The sequence below is a fragment of the Copadichromis virginalis genome, linkage group LG23, assembly GCF_057382275.1.
Source record: "Copadichromis virginalis isolate Kocher_CV1m ecotype Utaka linkage group LG23, C_Virginalis_male_GT1.1, whole genome shotgun sequence".
NCBI classification, from domain to species: domain Eukaryota; kingdom Metazoa; phylum Chordata; class Actinopteri; order Cichliformes; family Cichlidae; genus Copadichromis; species Copadichromis virginalis.
In genome coordinates, this window is record NC_140639.1 from 24,191,223 (window position 1) to 24,215,995 (window position 24,773).

A 24,773-nucleotide genomic window follows, 5' to 3' on the forward strand; every position below is an offset into this window, starting at 1 on the left:
AAAGTAAAAGAAAGGTTGGGGTTCTTGGCAGCACGGCCTCACCTCTGCTCAACAAAACAACCGCGGACCCTCAACTCTTATTAGTTCAGCCAGTACTATTAGATCAAGCACCATTTTCAGCTCTGCTACCATAATTGGAAAAGAGTTTCTCTAATGACCAATCAGCATTTATAACATGATAAACTTACATTTGGTAACACAGGGGGCAACTGCACAGGAGCGATGGTTACTGAATGTATGCCTGTGTAGATGTTCCCTTAGAAATCAACAATGAATGGATTCCTTTAATCATACATTTTTATTTACGATATATCTACTGACCTTCTGTGCTCCGACTTACAGAGGTTACTGCTTAATTAAAGTTAATTTGTTGAAAAAATTCCTTTGAACACAGATTCTTTTTCTTCCTTTGCAGTAATTAGAAACAAATTAAGCCCCTTAACAGAATATTGCTGTAAATTTACAGCCACATAATTATTATCTAGGAAATTACAGGGAACCTTTAAAGTCTATGAAATATTGTGCTGGACTATCACACGTTAATGTCTTTTTCATAATAAAACCATCCTGCTTCCAGTCTGATATTAGAATTTCACTGCACCTAGGCATTAACTTTTTTGAGGGGGTGAAACTCCAAATTATATTCACCTCTGCTGGTGGTCCCTGCTGGGTTAGGTATGCCTAACCTCTCTGAGTCTTTAACCTTGAGAACAGCCAGCCCGAGGACGGCATGGATGTGGTGTTTTATTAAATTAACCACACTTTGCTGACATGTCTCTGTACTGTTCTTTTTAAATGACTATGCATGTATGTTTTTGCAGCATTTTTTATTTCAGACATCCCAGAAGGTTGTTCATCTGGACGTAGCGTTTTGTGGGAGAAACGTTTCATCACTCGTCCAAATGACTTCTTCAGTCTCAGCTGACTGCAGATTTCCCCAATCTTATAAACAGTACATCTGCACAATAACTGAAACTGGCCCATGATCAAGGAACTGACCTCACAGCCCATTGTTCCTTCAGTGGGCTGGTTTCAGCTATTGTGCAGATGTACTGTTTATAAGATTGGGGAAACCTGCAGTCAGCTGAGACTGAAGAAGTCATTTGGACGAGTGACGAAACGTTTCTCCCACAAAACGCTACGTCCAGATAAACATGGATGATTGAGCATGCAAGACATTCATTTCAGACAGTTTGCAGCCTGCTTTCACTTATCGTTATTGAGCAGGAAGCACAGTCTTGTTAAGTGAACCTGCAGTTGATAGAAAGACTGCCAACAGTGTAAACGTGATAAAAGTGTTATATCACACAGAGGACTTTATCAGAATGAACAGCAAACCTGTTTTACACCTCTGTCTTCGAGTGGCTGTTTGTCTGGTAGCTCGGTCTTTGGAATTTGCAGCTCATGTATCTACAGATTCATTTTTTTCCCTGGGAAAAACAGTTTTCCTCCTCGGTGTATCATTTTAAATACACTGCTGTGAAAATCAGCTTCCCCCCTTCCTGATTTCTTAGTTTTGGGATCTTTCTTCTTCTTCTTTGTTTTGCATAGTTGTTGCACCTAAATGTTCCAAATCATCAAGGACATGTTAATATAAAAGATAACCTGTGTAAATACAAAATGCAGTGTTTAAATGATGATTTAATTTATTAATGAGCAGCTCTCAGGTGGGAACACCCCTAAGCTGTGACTTCATGTGTGCTAAACGCTGCCTCGTGAGCTACTTTTCCAGTTTCTTTCCCGACCGCTTTGAAGGCTTTTGACAGTCCAGTTGTGGCTGCGATGATAAGCGTCACCAGTAATGGATGATTGACTTGTAAGAGCCATAACAGTGTTTCCAAGTAACCGTTTTCAATTATACGCCTGACAATGCAGCGGTGCATTGTTTGAGACACAATAGAGCAGCTCCCACTCGATGAGTCCTGCAGACTATAGAGAGAAACATGCAATAATTTTTGGCAAAGCGATGAAAAGACAACCGTCGGCTTGTTGGAGCCATCATGAACGCGGCAACGTTACTCACATTAGGGGAGGTTAAACCTCAGTTTTGTGTGTTTGTGTGTGCGTGTTGCTGCTGCAATTTAAACTTTGTGCCTGTCATCAGTGAGAGTCCTGCAGTGTGAGGGCGCGCCTGTATGACTGAGCATCATTAAGCATGAATACGGAGGAGGAGGAGGAGGAGGGCGAGGGAGTCAGGGCTGACGATCACAGAGGGGAAGTGCCGACTGCAGACCTCTGGGGGATAAGAAGCAGTAAAAAACAGGAGATTATTAAAAATAATAAGGCCCTCCTCTGCCTTGCTCTAATGACGCAGTCACAGTACGACTCTGGCAGCGGAAATACTCAAGCTGACGAGGGACCTCAACTCATCTACTTTTGTTTACTGTTGTCTGGAAATGAGAAGGAAATGATCAGTTCTGGTGTGGGAGGCACAGATCGCAGGACAAGAGAGGACGGCGAGATCGGAAAAGCTCCAGAGGGTCAATTAGCCTCAGATATTGTACACATAGTTAAACTAAATGAAAGCAACCCTCCATCAGTGTGTCCAACCTCCTTAAATTCCATTAGCTGCAACCAGCGAATCAAAGCCCAGCTGTGGGCCTTAAATTAAGACGAGACTCTATTAACAGATTGCACTGTCTACACCGTCAGGCCTGGAAAGTGGGTAGAGCCAATAATGATCCTGAATCTGATGACTTGGCAGTCAAGCTGACACAAACTGCTTCCCTCCAATCCACTTTAGAGCACAAACACAAATCTCCATTCCACTAAGTGGGGCCAATAAACACAATTTAGCGCAAAGGGGGAGATTAATCTGTGGCTGTGTGGACGTTAACAAGCATCGGACGAGTGTTAAATACACTCTGCACCTCAGCAGAGAGAAGCAGCTGAATCAAAGAGGGCCAAGTAGAAGAAATTTTTTTTTAAATCCCTGCATTTAACAGAGGCTGTTTAAAAGGTGCAGAAGCTGCTCTTTGTGTGATTCCAGTGAGTGATGCACTCTCAGGGTGGAAGGCCTTGAAAACGTGAGCAGTGGTGCCCTCTAGTATTCAAAAGAGTGACACACAAAAATATGAAGCTCTGGATGACACACTATAAGAGTGCAGAGTGGGGTCGGCACAGTGTTATAGACCTCCAAACTTCATGTCGCCTTGAGATTAACTCAAGAACAGTGGATAGAGAGCTTGACTGAATGGGTTTCTATGCCATGATGATTTACGGCTTCTATATATCCAAGCCTTACATTGGAGAGCAGTGAAGATGTTTTCTCCCAACTTTATGGGAACAGTTTGGGGATGGAGTCTTCCTGTTACAACATGACTGCACACCAGTGCACAACGCAAGGTCCATGAAGACATGGAGGAGAGATTTTGGTGTGGATGAACTTGACCTCAACCCAACAGAACACCTATGGGATGAACTAGAGTGGAGACTGTGAGCCAGGCCTTCTCGTCCAACATCAGTATCTGACCTCACAAATGTGCTTCTGAAGGAACGCTCCATAACTCCCATAAACATTGAACCTGTGGAAAGACTTCCAGGAAGAGTTGTAGCGTGTGTTAGAAATGCATTGCAGGAAATACCACCGAAGCAGGACAAAAACAGACTATTAATACAAATGTAGGGCATTTTGGACATTAGGCAGTGTGCTTGAGTTGTGGGATTATCTCCCACATGCCTGTTTAACCTTGCAAAAACGTATTTTTCTTTTCCTTTGCATTCTAAATTAAAACCTCTTTAACACCATTTAAATACTATTTACCCCGTTGGTACAGTTCTGTTGTTTCACAATGATGCAGAAATGCTGTTTTTCCCTCAGTAGGAGAAAACACGCCTCTGCTGTTTTATTTTATTTGATGTAGGGAGGAAGTCCTTCTTCAATAACGGCTTCTGCTCTGCTGCCACTGACAGAGATGAAACAAAGTGCTTCAGCCACAGTTCTTGATAGAGATTTTTCATTAAGCAGCCAGACTCCACAGGAACGAGAAGAGGACGGTTTCTATCAGAGGCTGCAGAGCCAAGGGCCTTTATGGGAGACTATGTGGTGAAGAGACTCTTGTGTGAGTGATGAGTCTGCCTGAGGACAAAGGGCCGATGTTCTCGGGACATAGGGTTGGCTTTAATGTGGGAAGGTGCTCGAGAGACAGAATCAAGCCCTAAAGCTCATTCCTGCTCATATATCGTCTTTATCAGCGGGCCTCCGGTGGAGGGCTGGCACCAATTCGTCTGGCTTCTGATGGGACCTAAATCACTGATATTATCTGGTGGAGTCAACAGAGGGAGACGAGGTCGCTTTCTATTTTTGATATGGGGAAAACCTGCAAAGACAGACAGCATAAAGAATAAACGCTGGATACTTTTAACACCGCAAATGTTTGAAGTCTACGTTAAAATCGAGCTTGCACAGAAAGTACAGGTCGTTACAGAACAGGTCTGCTGCTCTTTGCAGTTACATTATACATGTTTATACACCACACGCTACAGCAGCATGAGGATGATAATAAGACAAATATTAATGATAATAATTCAATTCAATTCCAATTCATGCTGTTATTATTCATATTAATGGTGATGATATTGTTATTATTTTTTTAAAATTATTATTTCAATTTGCAAACTCAAAGTGAAAAAAGAAAGATGCTGCATACATTTTATGTCAGCAACATATCCATCTTCTAGTAATATTATTGATTATTGTGTGACTTATTCATATATATTTATATATATTAGGTTTTATTTTGGAGACAGTGGACCGCATCTTGACAACGTGGTGAATGGTGGTGCACAACCTCTGGGATACATTCTCCTCCATTTAGTACTTCGTGGTTATAGCACATACAACAATGCTGCAGGGAGGACAATAAAACAAACCAAAAAAATCCCAGATGGTTCTTTTTCACAGCTCTGTCCACACAGCATAATATTTCAGAGGCCACCAAGCGGATTCTGATTCAATGTGTTAAAACTGAAAGAAAATAAAAGGGAAAATGTGCAAAAATAACAGAAATAAAGATTTAAACTTTAGAGCATTTAACATGACAAACTAATTGTTATGAAAAATTATGAAACATTACCAAAAAGAGAGGGAATATTTATATTATATACACATATATAAATATCATTTTGGTTATAACAGACTTTTGAACCTTACATTGTTTTTTGGCCACACGGGGGTGCTATAGCATTTATTTACCTGATTATTAAGAAACAGTCATATCAAAGCATTATTCAAGCTTTAAATTCACATTTGTTTTTATTACATTTAGTTGGCTAAAAAAATGCCAATTTTAATGGCATTTCAAAAGGATTCTTTTACAACAGAGAGTCTATAATGTTTTTATGCTTTAAATCCCTGTTTGCTAGATTTAACTTTGCATATGACCACCCAGCCTGATGTTCATGCAGACATGGTCAAGGTGACCTGCTGAAGATAACACTGAGCATCAGAATGAGGAAGAAAGGTGATTTAAGTGACTCTATATGTAGCATGGTTGTGACAGATGGGATACAGCAGCTGAGCATCGTTTAAACACCACAGCTGACCATGTCCATCCCTTTATGACCACAGTGCACCATCTTCTGATCATCTTCATCATCTCAAACTGTTTATTTTAATACAACAAATGAGATCACTGCACTCAAATATTTCCATTTCTGGCTCTGTGTGATTCTTTTTTAAAAACAGACATCCATAACATGGTCATCTGTGGCATACAGCTCTGTTTGTGAGCACAGATGTCCTGCACACTTGATGTTTAAACCTTCCATTTGAGAGGGCAGCCAACAAGAAGAAAGTTGTCTGAAAGGAAGAGGAGCGGAAGTACCTGAGTGGCTCCACTAAGGCTGAGCATCAGATAAATAAGGATTATTTTGAACTGTTAATCATGCAAAGCTCTTCTAGTAGAGTCTAAAATTAAAATATGGAGCTGGAAAGTTGTTGAACACCAAACTAATCATCAGTTACATTTATTGTTATTTTACTAACAGTACTTATATATGTCGCATGATTATTTTTCACACTGTGGTGACACTTTCCCACTTTAAATGTTGGGTGCAGGTTTATTTACATTTTGCTCTCAGCTGTGAACATTGTCGTGTCTGGACTGCACTTACGCCATGATGCTGGATAAGGGAAACAGCTCAGCCAATAAGTACGAAAGGTAGCTGAATATGAAGACAAAGAGGGGCTCAATCAGGCGGATGCTGTGGGTGAAACGTAACGACCGCAGCCACTAATCCAAACAGAAGGCCAAATAAGACCCCGCCCTTTGTGTGATTGCAGCCAATCCCCAACTCTCTGTGAATCGTACTCATGGCCCTTGATCAGTGGTCTTTGATCACAGTGTTTTGATCAGTGGTGGTTAATCAATGGTCATGAGAATCTGCATATTAATGATCAAGGAACTGACCTCCCAGCCCATTCGTTCATTCAGTGGTGCTGGTTTAAGTCATTATGCAAATGTACTGTTTATAAGGTTGGAAACCTGCAGTCAGCTGAGACTGAAGAAGTCACTTGGATGAGCGACGAAACATTTCTCCCACTGAAAACGCCACGTCCAGATGAACAGAATCAACTTTTTGTGATTTACTTACCTGGATGATTGAGCATGCATCAAGAAGATATTCATGTTGTCTTACTATTCATATTTTATTCCAGCACAGTTGGTGTGGATCACCGACAAGTTCAACGACAATAAGGGGCTATTCAACTGTTGTTCTGTTTTTCTACTGTTGCAGTTGGAGTCTCCGTCCACTTGGGGCCACAGTTGCCCGTCTGAACCTGCTGACTCTGCACTAGAAGAAATTCCACCGCACCCGGAAGCGCTCTCCGTTCGGCAGCTATTCTGCTATTCATTCAGGCTGCAGCGATTTCATTCAGCCGTTGTTGATCTCTCCGCTTGTGTCGGGCGCCTCATTTACTTCTCCGTGGACAGATTGAAGGAGAGCGAGCATGGCTGGTCGGCTACCGGCTTGTGTTGTTGACTGCGGTACGGGGTGAGTAGGAGCACAATAAAAGGCTAGTTAGCGTTAGCTTGCTTTTCATTGACCACCTAAGCGACTGTCAAACTTCAGCTAACGCCCTATTCAGCCTTCAGGCTGGGGGCTTTTGCTCAGCGCCTCTCTGTTATTCTGAGTTCGTCGGTGAAGTCGGCGTTAATGCCACAAATCCAGCCAAAGTTTCCAGCTGCTTTATTTTGAAGGCTTTTTGTTCTTCCCTCAGCTTTGTCATTGCTGTTAGCTGCTGCTAGCCGCTGAAGCTAATGTTACTTCCTGGAGAAAGCAGCCCTCATATTACACACTTACGTTCGCTCAAGCCTGGAGAAAGTGTCTTATATCCCTGATTGTGTTCCCTTTTAGGTACACGAAGCTCGGATATGCAGGAAACACAGAGCCACAGTTCATCATGCCTTCATGTAAGTAAACAGACCCCCCCGCCCCTCAAAAAAACAGAACAAAAAACAAAACCACTAAAGACCTAAAACTAGTTTAAACACAAGGCAATGTCGAACATGTGGATTTATTTACGTGCTGGGATGCTGTTAGAGAGCATATTTATTATTAAACTGCATTATTCGTTAAGTTGCATAAACACCAGCAGTTTAATGTGGATTGCCTCTGTGTGGTTTAATGCAGGTTAACAGTTTCAGGCCGACTTCCTTTCACCCTAGAGATGTACCAGAGCAGTTAAACTGGTTTCCGTAAGGCTGGTATCATATTGGAACAATATTTTCTTATCAACTCACGCACAGCAGGTTTTTCCTGGCTCATAATGTAAATTCTAGTAGGGAGGGACTGTGGTTGTAAGCATGATTGGTCTGCATATATTTAAGGGAGTGGGTTAGACGTACCTCACAGATCACAAGTTGGACAAAGGATGTTTAATACCAAGACCTCAGAGCACATCCATGGATGCGGTGAAGGAGAACATGCAGCTGATCTGCTGTGGTGACCTCATGAGTGTGCGACGCCATCAAACTCTGAGCAACTATTTAGACAGGAAACAGCTGTCCTGTTTCCACTCGTGTGACTGAGTGTCTAAAATATCTTTGCCAAGCTAATTGTGTCCAGTGTTGGATGATTTTTTTGTTTTTTCTTGAGCCGATTGAATCTAAGTTTGCTCGACTAATGTTATCTCAGGATGTAAGTGCATGATCAATCCTGTTGTTCATAGTTATTTAATAAAATATATTTGGTACTGTGCTGTACCAAATTTTTGTTTTTCTTCCACCCGTAGTATTTACAGTTTACATCGTTTGTCTGCAGGTATTGCGATCAAAGAATCGGCCAAGGTCGGAGACCAGGCCCAGCGCAGGATGATGAAGGGAGTCGATGATTTGGATTTTTTCATCGGGGACGAAGCCATCGATAAACCGTCGTATGCAACGAAGGTGAGATAGACGCCGACGTGGGGGCCGAGTCAGATTTGTGTTTGAGGATCGATATTAATGCTGTTTTTCTCTCTTTGCGTCCACAGTGGCCCATCCGTCACGGGATTGTGGAAGACTGGGACCTGATGGAAAGGTTTATGGAGCAGATCATCTTCAAGTATCTGCGGGCAGAACCTGAAGATCATTACTTCCTTTTGGTAAGACCAGAGCACTGTGGGTTAATGGTAGTTAGAGCTAAGCAGCAGGCAGGGCCCTTCCTCTGTTTTTTCTTGTCTACACCAAACACAAACTTCTGTTAACTGTGGCCTAGAGGGCAAAACACAGATGTTCTCAAAAGTATATTTGCGGGATCAAATTGTCTCAGTGTTGTGAAACTGGTGCGACCTAAATAATATAATAATTCCTCTTGTTCCTATTGGTCGTTTACCATTACATGTCATTACATTACAGTTGAGTCCCTCTGGGCGTGGTTGTTATAGTGACACGGCTTGAAGTACTGTGACGTCATTTGTATGCGACACAATCACAACAAAAATCGCCTCAAAGCACTTCATATTGTAAGGTAGATCCTACAGTAATAGAACAGAGTAAACCCCTACAATCATATAACCCTGTGAGGAAACACTTTGGCGACAGTAAAAAGGAAAAGCTCATTTTTAACAGGAAGAAACCTCCAGCAGAATCAGGCTCAGGGATGTGCAGCCAGCTGCTGTGACTGGTTGAGGGTGACGGAGGAAGGTGGGACAAAAGACATGCTGTGGGAGAGAGCCAAAGAATAACAATAACTAATGATTAAATGCAGAGAGGTCTATTAACACATAGTGAGAAAGCTTCCCCAGCAGCCTACACCTACTGCAGCATAACTAAGGGAGGATTCAGGGTCACCTGGTCCAGCCCTAACTATATGCTTCAGCAAAAAGGAAAGTTTTAAGCCTAACCTAAGAGTAGAGAAAGTGTCTGTCTCCCGAATCCAAACTGGAAGCTGGTTCCACAGAAGAGGGGCCTGAAAACTGAAGGCTCTCCCTCCCATTCTACTTTTAAATACTCTAGGAACAACAAGTAGGCCTGCAGAGCGAGAGCGAAGTGCTCTAATAGGGTGATATGGTACTACAAGGTCATTAAGATCAGATGGGGCCTGATTATTTAAGACCTTGTATGTGAGGAGCAGGATTTTGAATTCAATTCTGGATTTAACAGGAAGCCAATGAAGGGAAGCCAAAACAGGAGAAATCTGCTCTCTCTTTCTAGTCCCTGTCAGCACTCTTGCTGCAGCAACATAACAGTGGACAGACTCTGGGACCACATTGTGGGTTTGTGTGGAGCCATTTCAGTTTTGATTTTCATGAGGAAGACGGACTTCATAACTGATCGAGAGACGCCACTAACTGGCCAATCGGTGGCATTTAGTATGTTGACATCACATTTTCGGATCACTTGGAGCCCCTGCCTGAACGGACACTAAAAAAGTAATTGGTACTAGCTGCTACCGCCTAATGCAGGGGACTGGTGCAGGGACACCAGTCCACGAGGGCCGGTGTCCCTGCAGGTTTTAGATCTCACCCTGGGTCAACACACCTGAATCACATGATTAGTTCATTATCAGGCCTCTGGAGAACTTCAAGACATGTTGAGGAGGTCATTTAAATCAGCTGTGATGGTTCAAGGACACATCTAAAACCTGCAGGGACATCGGCCCTCATGGACTGGGATTGGGGACCCCTGGCCTAATGAAAGTCGAGCTGTGCCGAGTAACCATCAAACCATCTCAGCCTCGCCTCTCTAATCTGTCAGACGTGTCCGCTCCTCTGCAGAGAGTTTGTTTTCAATACAAACTGCTAGGGAATCAAGAGTACAACAAAAATAGCAACGACCGTCTCGTGTGAACGATCAGCCTAAAATCTTCTGTCTTCCCTTTTCAGACAGAGCCTCCCCTCAACACACCAGAAAACAGAGAGTACACAGCAGAGATCATGTTCGAGTCCTTCAATGTCCCCGGCCTCTACATTGCTGTTCAGGTAAGACTGCTGCAAAGGCTTTTCTGAGTTTTGGAAACAAATCCCTAAAAGTTCAAACCCAGCACTCACAGCTGGTTCAAACACTGAGCTCAGACGTGAGAGCTGCGTGCGTATAATTAGATTTGTGTGTTTGACTGAGAATGTGATTCCGAGGATGTTTTATGGGGAAATGCGGGTTTTCACTTCTTCTTTTTCAAGGTTTCACAGTTTGTTTGGGTTGTTCTTACTTCATATAAATGCACATGAGTGTCCTGAGCGTAAACCTATGTTTCATGATTTTTTTTTTCTTCTTCCCCAGGCTGTCCTGGCGCTGGCTGCCTCCTGGACATCCAGACAGGTGGGAGAACGAACGCTGACGGGGACGGTGATCGACAGCGGAGACGGGGTCACGCACGTCATCCCGGTGGTCGGTGTCGCGTCTTTTTTGTGATTATTAATTGCTTTTTAGCTCCCAGCCTCACTTCCGCTCCCTGGAGCTCTAATCCTTTGCTCTGTGGCGTTCCAGGCTGAAGGCTACGTCATCGGCAGCTGCATCAAGCACATCCCCATCGCCGGTCGAGACATCACATACTTCATCCAGCAGCTCCTGAGGGAACGAGAGGTGGGGATTCCTCCAGAGCAGTCTCTGGAGACAGCTAAAGCTGTCAAGGTCAGTACGCTTCATGTTTACCAACCAAAGACAGGTTTAAAAAAAAAAGAAAAAAAAGCCCTTTTTTCTAATGGCCAGCAGGGGGCGATAAAAGCAGCCAGACTGTATAGAAATATATGGGAAGGTGAGCCTGGCTTTCAGTTGATCTTGGATTGGAGTAAAGATTTTCCTGATGAGTTCATGGTCTCAGTTACTAGGTTAAAGTCTTAATAAATATGAAATTATGCTGCTGTGCAGAGTACAATGGACAATAACGCAGGGTCAGTTCAGTTGCAGAGGGGGTTTCTCATCAGCTTCAACTGCTTTGGTGTCAATTAAATTAACTACAGGAGCACTAGAGAGGCGACAATGAGACAACCCGCAACAAAGGAACGGTTTACAGCTGGAGGACACTCACATTTTTCAGTCCTCATCTTTTCTGACTGTTTTTTAGTAGTTTTGCTTTTGGCTAGTCTCAGTGTCACTACTGCTAGCATGAGACGACACCTGGACCCTACAGAGGTTGCAGAGGTAGTCAAACCCCTCCAGGATGGCACATCAATATGTGCCACTGGCAGAATGTTCGCTCAGAATCAAAACACAAAAGCCCGGCACTATGATTGTGGATTTTCTTAGCGAGTACTGCTGAGGTAAAAGATCTGGGGTGCAGCTGTTCTGTTGCCATCACTCCTGCCTTAAAGCTGGCACTTCGTTACTGAAAGAGGCATCAGCAGGTCATAGCAAGAGTGCGGACAAACCGGGAGGATTATGTGACAGCCTTGGCACACAACTTGCTTCATCTCTGTTGCTAACTGCAGGGGCATGTTGGCCGAGCTCTGTAACAGAGTTTAGAGCGACAGAGTTTAACTGGGCCTCTGTTCACGAGGACACCTTTTGTGTCGTTGCAAACAGCATGAGCACCAGTTTGAGTCATTGTGAAGCTGTCCTGTCCATGCGGTGTTGTTGTTGTATAGATTTTAATTTATAAATGGAAACTAACTCAAGATGCAGTCTGTAAGAAAACAAGGCAGAAAAGGAAGTGATACCTCTGACAGATGATTGCGTACTGCTTCTGTCATGTACTTATCAGTTTGGCCACTAGAGGTCAGTGTGGCATCAGAAGCATCAGAATCTGAGAAACTTTATTAATGCCAGAGGGAAATTGAGTTGTCATAGCAGCAAATATACAACAAACTTCAAGCACTCATATAAAATGATTTTAGAAACAGATGCTACTAGAAGCCATAGTTAAATTATACTGAAAACTGGTAGCCTCTCCATTCATTCCAGAGGTTTAAAACGGGAAGCTCGTCGTTGTTTGTTTAGTTCCATGTGCATTTGTCTTACAGTATTGCCAAATATTTTGTGCTGTGTTTTTAGGAGCGGTTCAGCTATGTGTGCCCTGACCTTGTTAAAGAGTTTAACAAGTACGACACAGACGGCAGCAAATGGATCAAACAGTACACGGGCGTCAACGCCATCACCAAGAAGGAGTTCACCATCGACGTTGGGTACGAGCGCTTCCTCGGCCCTGAGATCTTTTTCCACCCTGAGGTACAGAACACGCGGACACGCTTTGCTCACATTTCCTCTAATTTTTATATATATATATATATATATATATATATTTATATTTATTAGGGGTGCAACGATATTCGTATCGATATTGAACCGTTCGATACAGTGCTTTCGGTTCGGTACGCATATGTATCGAACAATACAACATTTGTAATTTATTTTATCAATTTTCCTTCTGACGATGCTGTCTGTGTTGAGCGCTCAGTGAATCTGTGTTCGACTACTCCGCCTAGGCTGCACTGTTGAGCGCAGATCCACTGAGCGCTCAACACAGACAGCATAGTCAGAAGGAAGAGCGCAGGGCAAGCTAGCGAGACAGAAGTTAAGCTCTCCTTGCAACATGGACCTCCCCCATTCAGATCTGGCGTTTGGAATTATTTTGGTTTTCATGTGACGTATGACCCTGAAGGTAAGCGCGTCATGGACTAAAGTAAAACAGTATGTTGGATGTGCCATGCAATGCTCAATTACATGGGTGGGAGCTAGTGTGTTAGCGTAGTTAGCTTGTTAACGTGTTGGCCGTCTGGCCCCATGCACGGGGCGATCGGCGGTAGCTCGTTAACGGAGATTTGCCGTGTTGTGGCGTTAAGGTCATTTCAACGAGATTAACCTGAAAGCACTAGTGGGAACACAACGAATATGACTGCACATTTACGCCAACATCATCCTAGTGCAAAGACAAGTGGAAGCAGACAAAAAAAAGCAAGCATGCTACTAACTTTAGCCGAGTCATTTAGACAGCTGTTAGCACATGATTCTCCTTATGCTGCTGAGAATATAGCCCAGAAGAAGCGGATAGTATAGCTTTTATTTTGGAAAGAGCCATTTCTCTGTAATAAACTCTCTTTTCCAAAGATGAGTGATTCCTCAATCAGATACAGGGCTTGCAATATCGCTAGCCCGACGTCCTGGAGCTAGCGATTTTTTCAGTCGGGCTACCAAAATCTATCTCTTCCCTGCCCGTCGGGCTATTGTAGGAAAAATATATGTCAATGCTTTTGCATTCTTTCGGAAATGTAGCTGGGTAATTATGTCATTGGCATCGGTGAGCCACTGTCAATATGTGACATATTGAAGTCGCGTTTGAATTTGCGCTTGTTTTTTTGCTTTCACTTTGCAATCGTGCGAACTGTGTATAGAGAGCGACAGCACTGATCTGTGAGTGATGATAATTTGTGCACCAATTCCTCTGACATCGTCTTATTAATCGTTAGCTTACTATGCAAACATGACAAGTGAAATCTCCCGCAGCTTAAACATGTGAGAGGTTGATCGCGCAGAGAATCGCTGAGCTTATGTGAGTGAGCGTGTAAAAGCATTTCAGTTCTGCTGAGCCTTATAGACAGGTCGGGGTGAAGAAGTGACAGCCAAAGAAAAGCTTACCACAAAACGGAGAAGTTATGACAAATCAGACTATAAGGCAAAAAGAAAGTGCAGCTTTATGGTTTCATGGACAAAAGAATTTCTGTGGCTGCAATATGATGAGCTAAATAACCAGGGCTGCACATAAGTGGTCCACAGGTGCGCATTCGCTGTCAAAATAAAAAACACGCACAAGGGTTAGGGTTAAATTTAAAAACTGTACTTTTGAGTTAAAATATATATTTATAATTTTAATAAATGACAAATTAAAAAGGCATGAACATTTTTTTTGTATCGAAAAAATATCGAACTGTGACACCAAAGTATCGAACCGAACCGTGAATTTTGTGTATCGTTGCACCCCTTATTTATATATATATATATATATATATATATATATATATATATATATTTATTTTAACTTTACCTTTTTGTTTTCATCCAGTTTGCCAACCCAGACTTCACCCAGCCCATCTCAGAAGTGGTGGATGAAGTCATCCAGAACTGTCCCATCGACGTCAGGCGTCCTCTCTACAAGGTAAACGCACACCTGTCTGCTTCTGTTTGAAACATGGACACGCAGCACATAGCAGTAATTATTTTGTGTTGTGTCACAGAATGTCGTGCTCTCCGGAGGCTCCACCATGTTCAGGGACTTTGGCAGACGCCTGCAGAGGGACCTGAAGAGGACTGTGGACGCACGACTGAAAATAAGCGAAGAGCTGAGCGGTGGGAAGTTGAAGGTAAGGGGGTAGAAGTAGCACGAGGAGCTGATACAGGCAGCTTCACATAAATCTGTGAAACATTTTGCTCCGCAGAAGAACTCTTTCTTCCAAAGCCTGCAGGCTTTTCAGTAAACTGTTGAGCACAAATCATCTTTGTTTTGCAGCCCAAACCCATCGATGTGCAAGTCATCACCCATCACATGCAGAGGTATGCTGTCTGGTTCGGAGGATCAATGCTGGCATCTACTGTGAGTATTTCAAGGACATCTGTACTTTTGCACTGCAATCAGTGTTTTCATCATAGTAGTAAATACCCTGTAGTTACACTCTCTAGTTCTAGTGATGTAAGCTGTACGCTTTTAACTCCATAATATATGCACACCGTTAGTACCCATGTGTCCAGTACTTACTCGCTTTACTACCCAGTACATACCCGCTGAACTATCCAAAATGTATTCTCTTAAGTATCCAGTACGTAAAAGAACTTATTTTGTAAGTTTCCTATATGAAGGTGCGCATTAGAAAGAAAGCTAACAGGCTTCTTTTGCAACATTTAAGCCCTGAATTTCTTTGTTTACACTGTGATGTTTCCAAAATGTTATTCAGTATTTAAGTTTGCTTTGTTACATTTGTGTGTTGCTTCTGCAGCCCGAGTTCTACCAAGTGTGCCACACCAAGAAAGACTACGAGGAGATCGGGCCAAGCATCTGCCGCCACAACCCCGTCTTTGGAGTCATGTCTTAGGCGATGGAGAGAAAGAATGCATTCAGGGGAGGCCAAGAAGAGGAAAAACAAAAAACGGACGATGCAAGACCTCACGTGCTGTGCAAGTCCCTCCAGCCTTTGCACGGATGCTCCGACAGATTATTTGTATAGAGCTACAGTGGACCAAACAAACTGCCAGAAGAGTGGCAGCATCCTCACAAATTAGAGGAAAGAGGTGACTCAGCCCAAAGGATCCTCAGATAAAATGTTTACTGCAAGTAGGCTGATGATGATGATGATGATAATAATAATAATAATAATGATGATGATGATAGGTGATAAATCTTTAATTTCTGCGTGCCTCATATATGTACTTACTCTATCCTCACAGGATTGTAAAATGTAATTAATCAACATGAGTCCTGTATAAATGCAATTCTGTGTATATGGGTTGGGTTGTGGTATGTGTTCTGTACTCTAAAAACTGAAAGTGTAACGGTTGTTTTAAGAAACACATCATGCTTTGCTACGCGATTACTCAAAAGCTTGGAGTCACTTTGAAATTTTCTTGTTTTAGAAAGAATATTAGATTTTTTAAAATCTCATGTAACATGAAGTGGATCAGAAATGTATAAATAACTCTGTAGGCATACTTGGGTCCATTTTCTGTAACCATCACTCCTCTTTTAGTGGCATATAGTGTTCCCCAGTTCAAATTTCGCATGTTAAAAGGCCGCTAATTATGCTAGCCTGACTGAAAACTGTCCCGCTGATTTAAAAAGCCATGCGTTTAGTTTTATCGATGTCTGGGGCATCATCGTTTGGGGTCAGTTAAAGTGGAAACAAACAAGGCCTAAAGTGTTCTCGTTCTAAGAACTGAAGATTTCAGTCTGTGGTGTGTACCAATCCTTTCTTCGAAAAGCCGAATCTGGCTTCAGCCACCGGTGCTGAAGTGAATGCATAACTGACTGGAAATAAGTGCATCTTAGGGCTGAGAGTCTCACAGCTTCTCAGGTGGCAGCATCTTTAAATGGTACCTGTAAGAGTAACACTGTTCCAGTTTGTAAAGGGATAGTACACACTGTTGTATGACAGTTTTAATTTTTCTGCAGTTTTCATACAGAGAAAAGACGAATGGTTCAGATTCATTGCCTCTTTAATCAGCACAGCGTTCAGCTTCGCTATCATTATTGGAAAAGTTTTTATAAATACATTTATATCTAAATGACCAGTCAACCTTTTAACAAGAACAAAATGTTCTGCTGGGTGATAAAGGAGCGATGCTTGCTGAAAACGAGACCCTGCATGAGCCTACATCGATATTTTAATAATTCGAGGAGCCTCTGTATGTGCATGTGCTCTTGGCTTGTGTCAGCAACTGTTCATCTGATCCACTTGTTATTTGGCGGGCGTATTGCTGGGCTCCCAAATACGTGCAGTATAAAGTGCAATGAAATAATCTGGATGGGCGTTCCTCGTGAGGACAAAGTCACTGCTCTCACTAACTGTGAGGAATCAGGGAACATCTGTAAATGGTAGCTACTCACATAGCACGCACTGCCCTGCTTCCATTTAAATTTATTAATAATTTGTGATGAAACAATTAAATCTCAGAGCTTCTCTTTCAAGGACAGCTTTTTTTCCAAGTGACCCCAAAGGCAGCCTTTCTGTGCAGCAGCTTTATGATAATCAAATGGGTGCAAGCATTAAAAAAAAAGAAGGAAAAAAATAGAAATCACCAAAACAAACTGACCATTCCCATTTCCTTTGTTTTTTTTAAGTACCCTCAGTACCTGGAAGAAATATTTATTTGAATTTACATGAAATTATTTGCTCATGTTTGTTTCTTCCTGGTTCCTCCTGCAGCATTATGACAAATCACCACCGCTTTGCTCTTTTTTTTTAAATTCCCCCCCCCTCATTTTGTATGAATCATCTCTTGAACAACCCGTCTTTGAAGGAAAAACAAATCGTATTAATATATGAACATGCAGTTTGAATGACTTGTTGGACTGTCACTGTTGCCTAGATCTCAGTTATACTGGATAGCCTTGTACTGTACCAAATCTGGATTTCAATGCTGGCATTCCAATAAACGCCAAGGAGATGTTTCTTCACGTGTTGATTTCTCTGTTTCGGGCTTTATTATCTTGTTTGCTTTGCTTCTATTTTTAAATGTACCCATCCTATTTATGTGTGTCTGAGCCCTGGCCTCTGTAACTGTATCCCTTCCAACATATGGTGCACATTTATTTTAATTCAGCCACCTTCTTGTGCCCGATTGGTCAGCAGTAAAAGGGAAGCCCTGTGTAGAGTGTCATGCGTAATCGACATGTCCAGCCTCTTAGGAGTCTATCAGACTTTTTAAACATGACATGCTAATAGAGTAAGAAAGAGAAGCACCGAGACGGAGGAATCTGGAAAGATTTAAACATGTCGTCCAGCCTGAGGTTGAAGGTGCTCCTCTTCTTTGCTCTATTCTTTGGAGCAACAGGGTTTCTCTTCCTGATTCTCTCCTGTGGGACTGAGTACTGGCTGCTGGCTGCAGAGTCCTGCAGCAACCCCGGAGAACACAGCCTGAGAGACGGGAAGAGCAACGTGAAGGTATTTGAACTGTGGAGGAGCGACAAGTTGATTTATGTGATGCCTTTTAAGAAAGGGAAACAGTAGTTTATGAGTAAAGATGTATTTATTAACATGCGTATTTAAAATAGGAATATGCTTTGAAATATAAAAGTTACAAAAACAGACTGAATGACTAACATAACATGGAAAACTGTTAATACGCAAAATTTGTCATTTAAAAAAAATGAAAAGCAGATTTTTCCACATTAAAATATGTTTATTTATTAGATAAAACTTAAATGATAGCGTAATGCTGTGAATTTGTATCTAAAATTTGAGTCAACATCATCAATTTATAAAAGAAATAAGTAAAAATATACAAGAATGTAATTTTTTTGAGCTACTGCAACTGTATTTTAATGGAATACAGGAATTTTTGTTTTTTTATTCATGCAAAATATTTGGTGCCCAAAGTGCTACCTTTTTTTATGGGTTTAACAAAAAACAAACAACAACAACAAAAACACTCAGTATAGGATTGCACCAGCCAGATTTCTCCTGCATGGCTAAGATCAAAAGATTGTTACATCTTTTAACACAAATCTATTTTTTCTCATATTTCAGGCCATTTAAAAGACAAAAGTGTGTATAATGTTTTATTATATTTTAAGAAATAAATGTTGACAAATGTTAGTGCAATGCTAGTGATTTTCCATTAGCTCTCCCAAAGCTGATTTGGGCTGAGGGGCCTGGCAAACCTTTACCACTGCATGGAAATCACTGGACCAGAGGCCAGTACTTGGATTATATGGCAACAGCGTTACACTTCTGATCTGCACACAAACATAAAATGATTTTGTAACAAAAAAGACTGAAAGAGCAAAATAATACTAAAATAGGAGTATAACAGGGTAAGTATAACAAACCAATGTGTCAACATGTTACATGATGCCATTATTTTGTCACAGTAACCTTCATCACCATTGTCAGGCTGCTTATTACACATCACTTTGTTGCTGTCATGCCGCTAGTGGACCGGGTGCAGGCTCTTGTTGCCTAGGTAACCTTGTAACACCCATGTGAACTGTGTTCTTCGCTGTCATTGGTAATCGCTTCAATTGTGCACCTCAAAGTTGAGAAAAGTTTAACTTAATGATGACAAATTTTATATATATTCAGTCAATTTAATTGATTTTTGTGGAGTAGCCCACAGCACGTCCTATATACTGTGTACCATGGGTTGCATTTCTGGCTAGTTGGTGATGTTTCACACCACTGACCCTTCACATTTGCAAAACAACCGATGTTATTTTAGGCCCTGTGCATGAGAAGGGGCTGAAAAATAGACATATTGTGCATCAGATACGTTATCTATGACTTTAAATGTCTCCAAATTCACTTTGTAGCTGTAGACCTACAAATTGAATATTTACATATAGTGTCTCTGGATGGTGATACTTGAGACTTAAATGAATGGACAGAGAAAATCAAATCTCGGCCACATGAGAGAAGATGAGGTCACAAAGTTCAGTGTGCCAACTTGCAGTATTCCCCCAGTTGGCTTTTGCACCACTCCCTTCAGACCGCACATGTGCACTTTTTTATGGATCTGCATTCAGATGATCAGGCTTTTATTCTTGCACTGATATCCTTTTGTCCTTTGTCCTGATAGTTTTTGCATTGCTTAAAATTTCAGTATTCTTTCTCTTCTTCTACTTTTTGGCTGCTTTAACTTGATTATCATGCACTCTAGATTCATTTGAGACTCTGTGAAGATCAAATTGACACACAAATTTAAAAAAAAAACCGCCAATCCCATCAGGATGTTTTTGAGCATGATCCTCTTTCAGTGTAAGCTAGAAGAGCTCCAGTGGAGGGTCTCTGGGTGCAAACTTCCTCAAATGTGTCTGTTTGCTGGCAGCCGATGGACCCCCAGTCTTTTTCTGTAGCAGGCTCTGGTTACCCTGACACAGTAAACCTGCCTCTTATGCTGTATCCCATAACTTAAACATCTCCCTGCCAGAAAGCACTCACTGCATTTGGATCTTGTTCGTTCTCCACACATTCTTGTAATGAAACCTGGGAGATGAGTGGCTCTGGAGTAAAATTCATTGAGGTATTCATTAAAATTGGCTCCAAACACGGGTCAGAAACAGGGTTTATTTCCACAGCTCTCATCAGATGTTGTTTTCTGATCCGACAGAATTCACAGGGTGTGACCATTTTCCATGAGGGTCTGTTCTGGCGGTGCTCCTACACGGTCTTTTCTCACGATTACTCAATATGGGACCTTTGGATCTGTGAGAACCTTCATTACGTGTTTTATAAATGGCAAAAATAACACAGTGAACCTTTAATTGTGACAGCTGCCTTTCCCCCCTCTTCAGCAAACCAGCCTCTACCAAAAGTGTGCGAGGTCGCTTTCCTCTTCCCTTTTCCTGCTAACAAGCCGGTAGAGCTGTGGGATGAGCCGCACAAGTTTCCTGGACAGCCTGTTGAACGCAATGCGGCCACTGGTTGGCATCACTTTGTTATACAAGCGGCACATTGTCACTGTAAAAACAGCACTGAGCACTGACTGGCTGTCGTGTTTTCCTCAGTTTTCAGGATCTGCTGGACCATCTTCTTCGTCATGGGTTTGGCGGCGATCATCATCGGTGGATTTGTTGTCATCTGTGCCGGCCCACTGACCAACCACAAGCTCTATAAAGTGGGCGGGGCTCTACAGCTACTTGGCGGTAAGGCTAAATATAGAATTGGAGGCTTCTTCTCAAACAGATCCTCAGAAGCTTTCTTCAGAAGGAGACTATCATGAGAACATTTTAAAGTATGTTGTGAGATTTCTGCCCCCCAACAGAAGAAATTGTATAATTTACTCCATTTGTAATGACAGTTTTGGTCACAGTCCTCTTATCCAGTGTCCATCTGTCTCTGAAATAGGAGAACTATTTTTGTCTGATCCCTTATTCACTAGAGATCATCACAGCAGGTACACTTTTGCCATCTTTTCCACGCCACATGCGCTTTCTGACACAGTCTGAAGGGAATATGGGTCTCTGGCTAGAATTGAACCAGTGACCTTTCTCTTCCCCAGTGAATCTACAAACCACTACACAGTGAAGCCAGTGTTCTGGCTTTGATTTCTATGACTGGCCAGGAGTGCTACAGCAAACGTAGCCATTAAGTTGTTTAAAGTGGCTTCCACCGCTCATATCCACCTCCATATATCTGTTCTTCTGCTCTAATTGAGTATCTTTGCATGACTGACAGATCAAAATAATCCTAATTTATCGTATGCTGGGCAAACCCTGCCCTCTGTAGGCCACTTTTTCTGACCGGATTCAGTTTTTTAACAACACCTTTTTTTTACTTGTTTGGATAAAATGTGTTTTAATTTAAAAATCTATTTATGTACTTTCATATCTATGATAAATAATGTAGGATTGTTAAAAAATATTATATTTAATCTGCATAACGTGCAATAATTTTGATTAGCTGATTCGGAAGAATTTATAAATAAAATAAAATTTTGCACAACTTCAAAGACATAAACATGTCTTTTATTTTTAATCCTTTTAAGTAAAGTAGCTTAATTCTAAAAATCATTATAAACATTAATGAATGTTAAACACAAAGTTTCTAGTGCAGATTTGGCTTTGGAATAAAAGAAAACATAAAACACAAATTGTTCATGTTCAGAAAAATATGTTTTACAATTTTATTTTCAAAAGATTTTAATGCTTTCAGCTACACTACAACTAATGTAGAAAGTAAGATTAGTAGTATTAGTGGTATTAAATTAGTTTTAGTAGCATCAAAAAATAAAAATATTTTAACTAGAAATCACTGAAACTAGAAATAATGTAACATTTAATAGAGGTTCACATTTGTTAGCTAACACTGCCTCCAGGTCTGTGTAGCTCAGTTTTAAATGAGAACATGTTTGGAGGTTGTGTTTGAGGAGTTTTATTTTCTGCACATTTAACGGTTTCCCTGTTTTGGTGTATTTGTTTGCTGAAGCTCTTGGCTAAACATTTATCTCAAGAATGTAATTTGAAAGTGTGCGGTTCCAGCTAACCCCAAACACCAATCATCAATACCTTTAGTCTCAGGACATCCTTTCCTCTTCTGCAGAGATCACTCAAGTTAAAAAATCGGAAAAAATCTTTGTTACGAGCCAACATTAGTATGAAAATATTGGTAAGGTCGCAAAATTTAGAAATTAGAAGGGAGGAAAGCCTTTCCCGTGCTTTGACAAACATGTGAGCCATGTAAAATGTTTTTATGCATGCTTCCAATTTCCTGTTCTACGCAGAGGAAAAACTGAAGAAAAAACAGTCTCATTTCACAATGACTGCATTGTTTGTACTTATGAAGCGGCACGATTTATTGTTTTACTTTGAGCAGTCAAAACAGGCAGTAAAACATGACCTGCTGTGCCACTGACTGGTAAAAACCTGTCCTGCAGGTTTACACGTGTCCCACGGAGTGAGGACAAAAGTGTAGTAGATGACACGCTGACAAAACAAAACAAACAACACAGTATATAACAGAAACACATCAGCTGAGAAAGGCTGCAACAGACGTTTTGTAAAATGAGTAGAAATATTTAAACTGCAGATGTCATCTGGCATTTTTGCTCCCATTACCTTCTTGATTCTCCTGTAAAGCCTGGTTATTATGTCTGTATATCTTATATCGATCAGAAGCTGAATGACCTGCACTGTTTCCCGTGTGTCTGTTAGGCGTGTGTCTGTTCATCGTGGTGGTGATGTATCTGATGTGGATCCAGGTCCTGGACACTCTGGATCAGTTTACCCTCCACCAGAAAGCCTCTCGCTGCCCGTCTTTCCATCTCAGCGTCCAGCACGGCCCCTCGTTCTTCCTGGCTCCGGTGGCCGTCTTCTTCTGCCTACTGGCCGGCCTCCTCTTCGTCCTGGTCGGACGAAGCATCGAGAGTAAAGAGCTGGACAGCACGGACAAAATCTCGGAGATTTCGACAGATGAGCTGTGAATACAGACAGTCGACTTGTTCAAAAGTTCACCGCTCCACGTGTCTGGAGTGAAATGCCGTGTGCTTGGTGTGTAGATGAGTTGCGGATGTGGAGCTGATGATGCTTGAGAAGAAAAACAAATGTTTGTGGCTTAAAATCAGTCACAGGAGGCTCCTGACGAATCTGATTTTGTCTTGTACCATCGACTGAATGCTGTGATTTTTAGTCTTTTTAGTTGTCTCGTGTGTAGCAGCACTGTAAGCATTAAAGAAATGCTTACAGAGTCCTGGCCAATGATATTCATGCTGTTACCATCCTTTATATACAGTTTACAGTCCATTCAGATGATAGACTGTATATAAAAGCTGGACATAACCAATGTGATGTCAAGCATTGGCATTTGAACTTTCCTTTTTGAAGACCTAATGTTATCATGGCGCCAGAAGTGACCATATCTGGAGTGCTAAGTGATTACCTTGGTTAGTAAGCTTGCATTCATAAACTGCACATATCTGCTAATTAGTACTAAAGAAATACCAGAATTTAATTCGCCCAAACTAAATCAGGCTGCATTATTAATCAGATAAGTTGATTTAAAGTTATCCAAAAGGCATCAGGACCACAAACACAGAGATGTTGAGCTTCGTGAGGCCTCGAAGAAAGCTAATCGCTACAACTGCCTGAGTAGGCTTCAAGCTCCTATTTGAAAATTCATTCAACAGGACTTACTGTAAAGTTGAGCATTACAACAGTCTGCTTACATCATAACATTATAACAGTATAGCTCACACTGAGTCATGTCGGCTTCATTTTTCAGGTGGCCGCCACTTCATTTAAAGTGGAAATGTTGATTGTGTTGTTGCTGTGGGGAAAAAGAAATAACTGTGTGTTTGTTTTTAATACAGTGACATTTGATTGACTAGTCAAATGGTTTATGCCATTATATTTTTCTCTGATCTCGTTTTGGTTAGAGATTTATTTTGTTTTTGTTTTAATTTACGTGATCATATCGCGTGTGCTTGAATTACTGTTTACCTCATTGTTGATACATTCTTTTGTTGTAATTGAAAAAATATACAATTACACAATATAAAAAGTTAAGAGAGGGCATCAAACCAACGTTCATACAGGACAATTTTCAACACATCAAAAAGCGTCATTTACATTAAAGGCCTAAACCTTGTGCTCTTTCAGGTTTGTTAGTCATTAACGTGTGTTACTTAAGATAGTAGGATTTAGAGGAACTGCAGGACTTACGTGGAAGTCCAGAGAAGTTTAATATGTAAGAAAAGCTGGTTGGAAACTGAGCTGTTGAGACTCGTTTTAAGACATTTGACAGAAACAAAGGGACTTTGCCATTACTGTGATGTACATGACGGGACTTGGTGATCCATAAAAGTAGAGTCGACCTCGTAGGTTAAAGCTGCACGGACCTGTGATGGGAATTTTTGCGGTCACCAAACTGAAACCAATGTAGGGGCGTGTACCAACGGGCGCGTACGGGGTTAAAATCAGTTTGCTTACTCAAATATTTGTTCAGTTTCATGTTCGACATTTTACTCCAGTCAATAAACTACTGTAACTTTACATTTACTGCATTTTGCTGTTTGTAAAGGTTCGTTTTTTCTCTACTTCTACTCAAAGATTTCATTGCATTGACACAGCATACGGATAGTAATCGAGCATATGTGCATATAAATGACGACCAGAGAGTTCAGATTTCATCTGTTGACAGTTTAAAGCCACAGTTTTTACTCTGTCGCAAGAAAGTAACTTTTTTTCCCCCAGTGAGTAATATAATTCTTCTAAAT

At 41.4% G+C, this 24,773-nt stretch overlaps 2 protein-coding genes across 2 annotated transcripts; both read left to right on the forward strand.

Annotated features, from left to right (window-relative positions):
* Positions 1 to 6,820: 6,820 nt before the first annotated feature.
* LOC146680937 (actin-related protein 3) lies at positions 6,821 to 17,528 on the forward strand. Its single transcript, XM_085448614.1, has 12 exons — positions 6,821 to 6,996; positions 7,360 to 7,415; positions 8,266 to 8,390; positions 8,477 to 8,587; positions 10,310 to 10,405; positions 10,704 to 10,811; positions 10,911 to 11,054; positions 12,414 to 12,587; positions 14,419 to 14,511; positions 14,591 to 14,716; positions 14,863 to 14,946; positions 15,347 to 17,528. Exons 1-12 carry the CDS (start codon positions 6,953 to 6,955, stop codon positions 15,440 to 15,442), a joined length of 1,257 nt encoding a protein of 418 aa, XP_085304740.1. The 5' UTR covers positions 6,821 to 6,952; the 3' UTR covers positions 15,443 to 17,528.
* Positions 17,529 to 17,726: 198 nt separating this feature from the next.
* Positions 17,727 to 24,549, forward strand: LOC146680938 (transmembrane protein 182-like). Its single transcript, XM_085447669.1, has 5 exons — positions 17,727 to 18,007; positions 20,172 to 20,268; positions 20,356 to 20,484; positions 20,569 to 20,706; positions 22,714 to 24,549. Exons 1-5 carry the CDS (start codon positions 17,837 to 17,839, stop codon positions 22,980 to 22,982), a joined length of 804 nt encoding a protein of 267 aa, XP_085303795.1. The 5' UTR covers positions 17,727 to 17,836; the 3' UTR covers positions 22,983 to 24,549.
* The last annotated feature ends 224 nt before the right edge of the window (positions 24,550 to 24,773 follow it).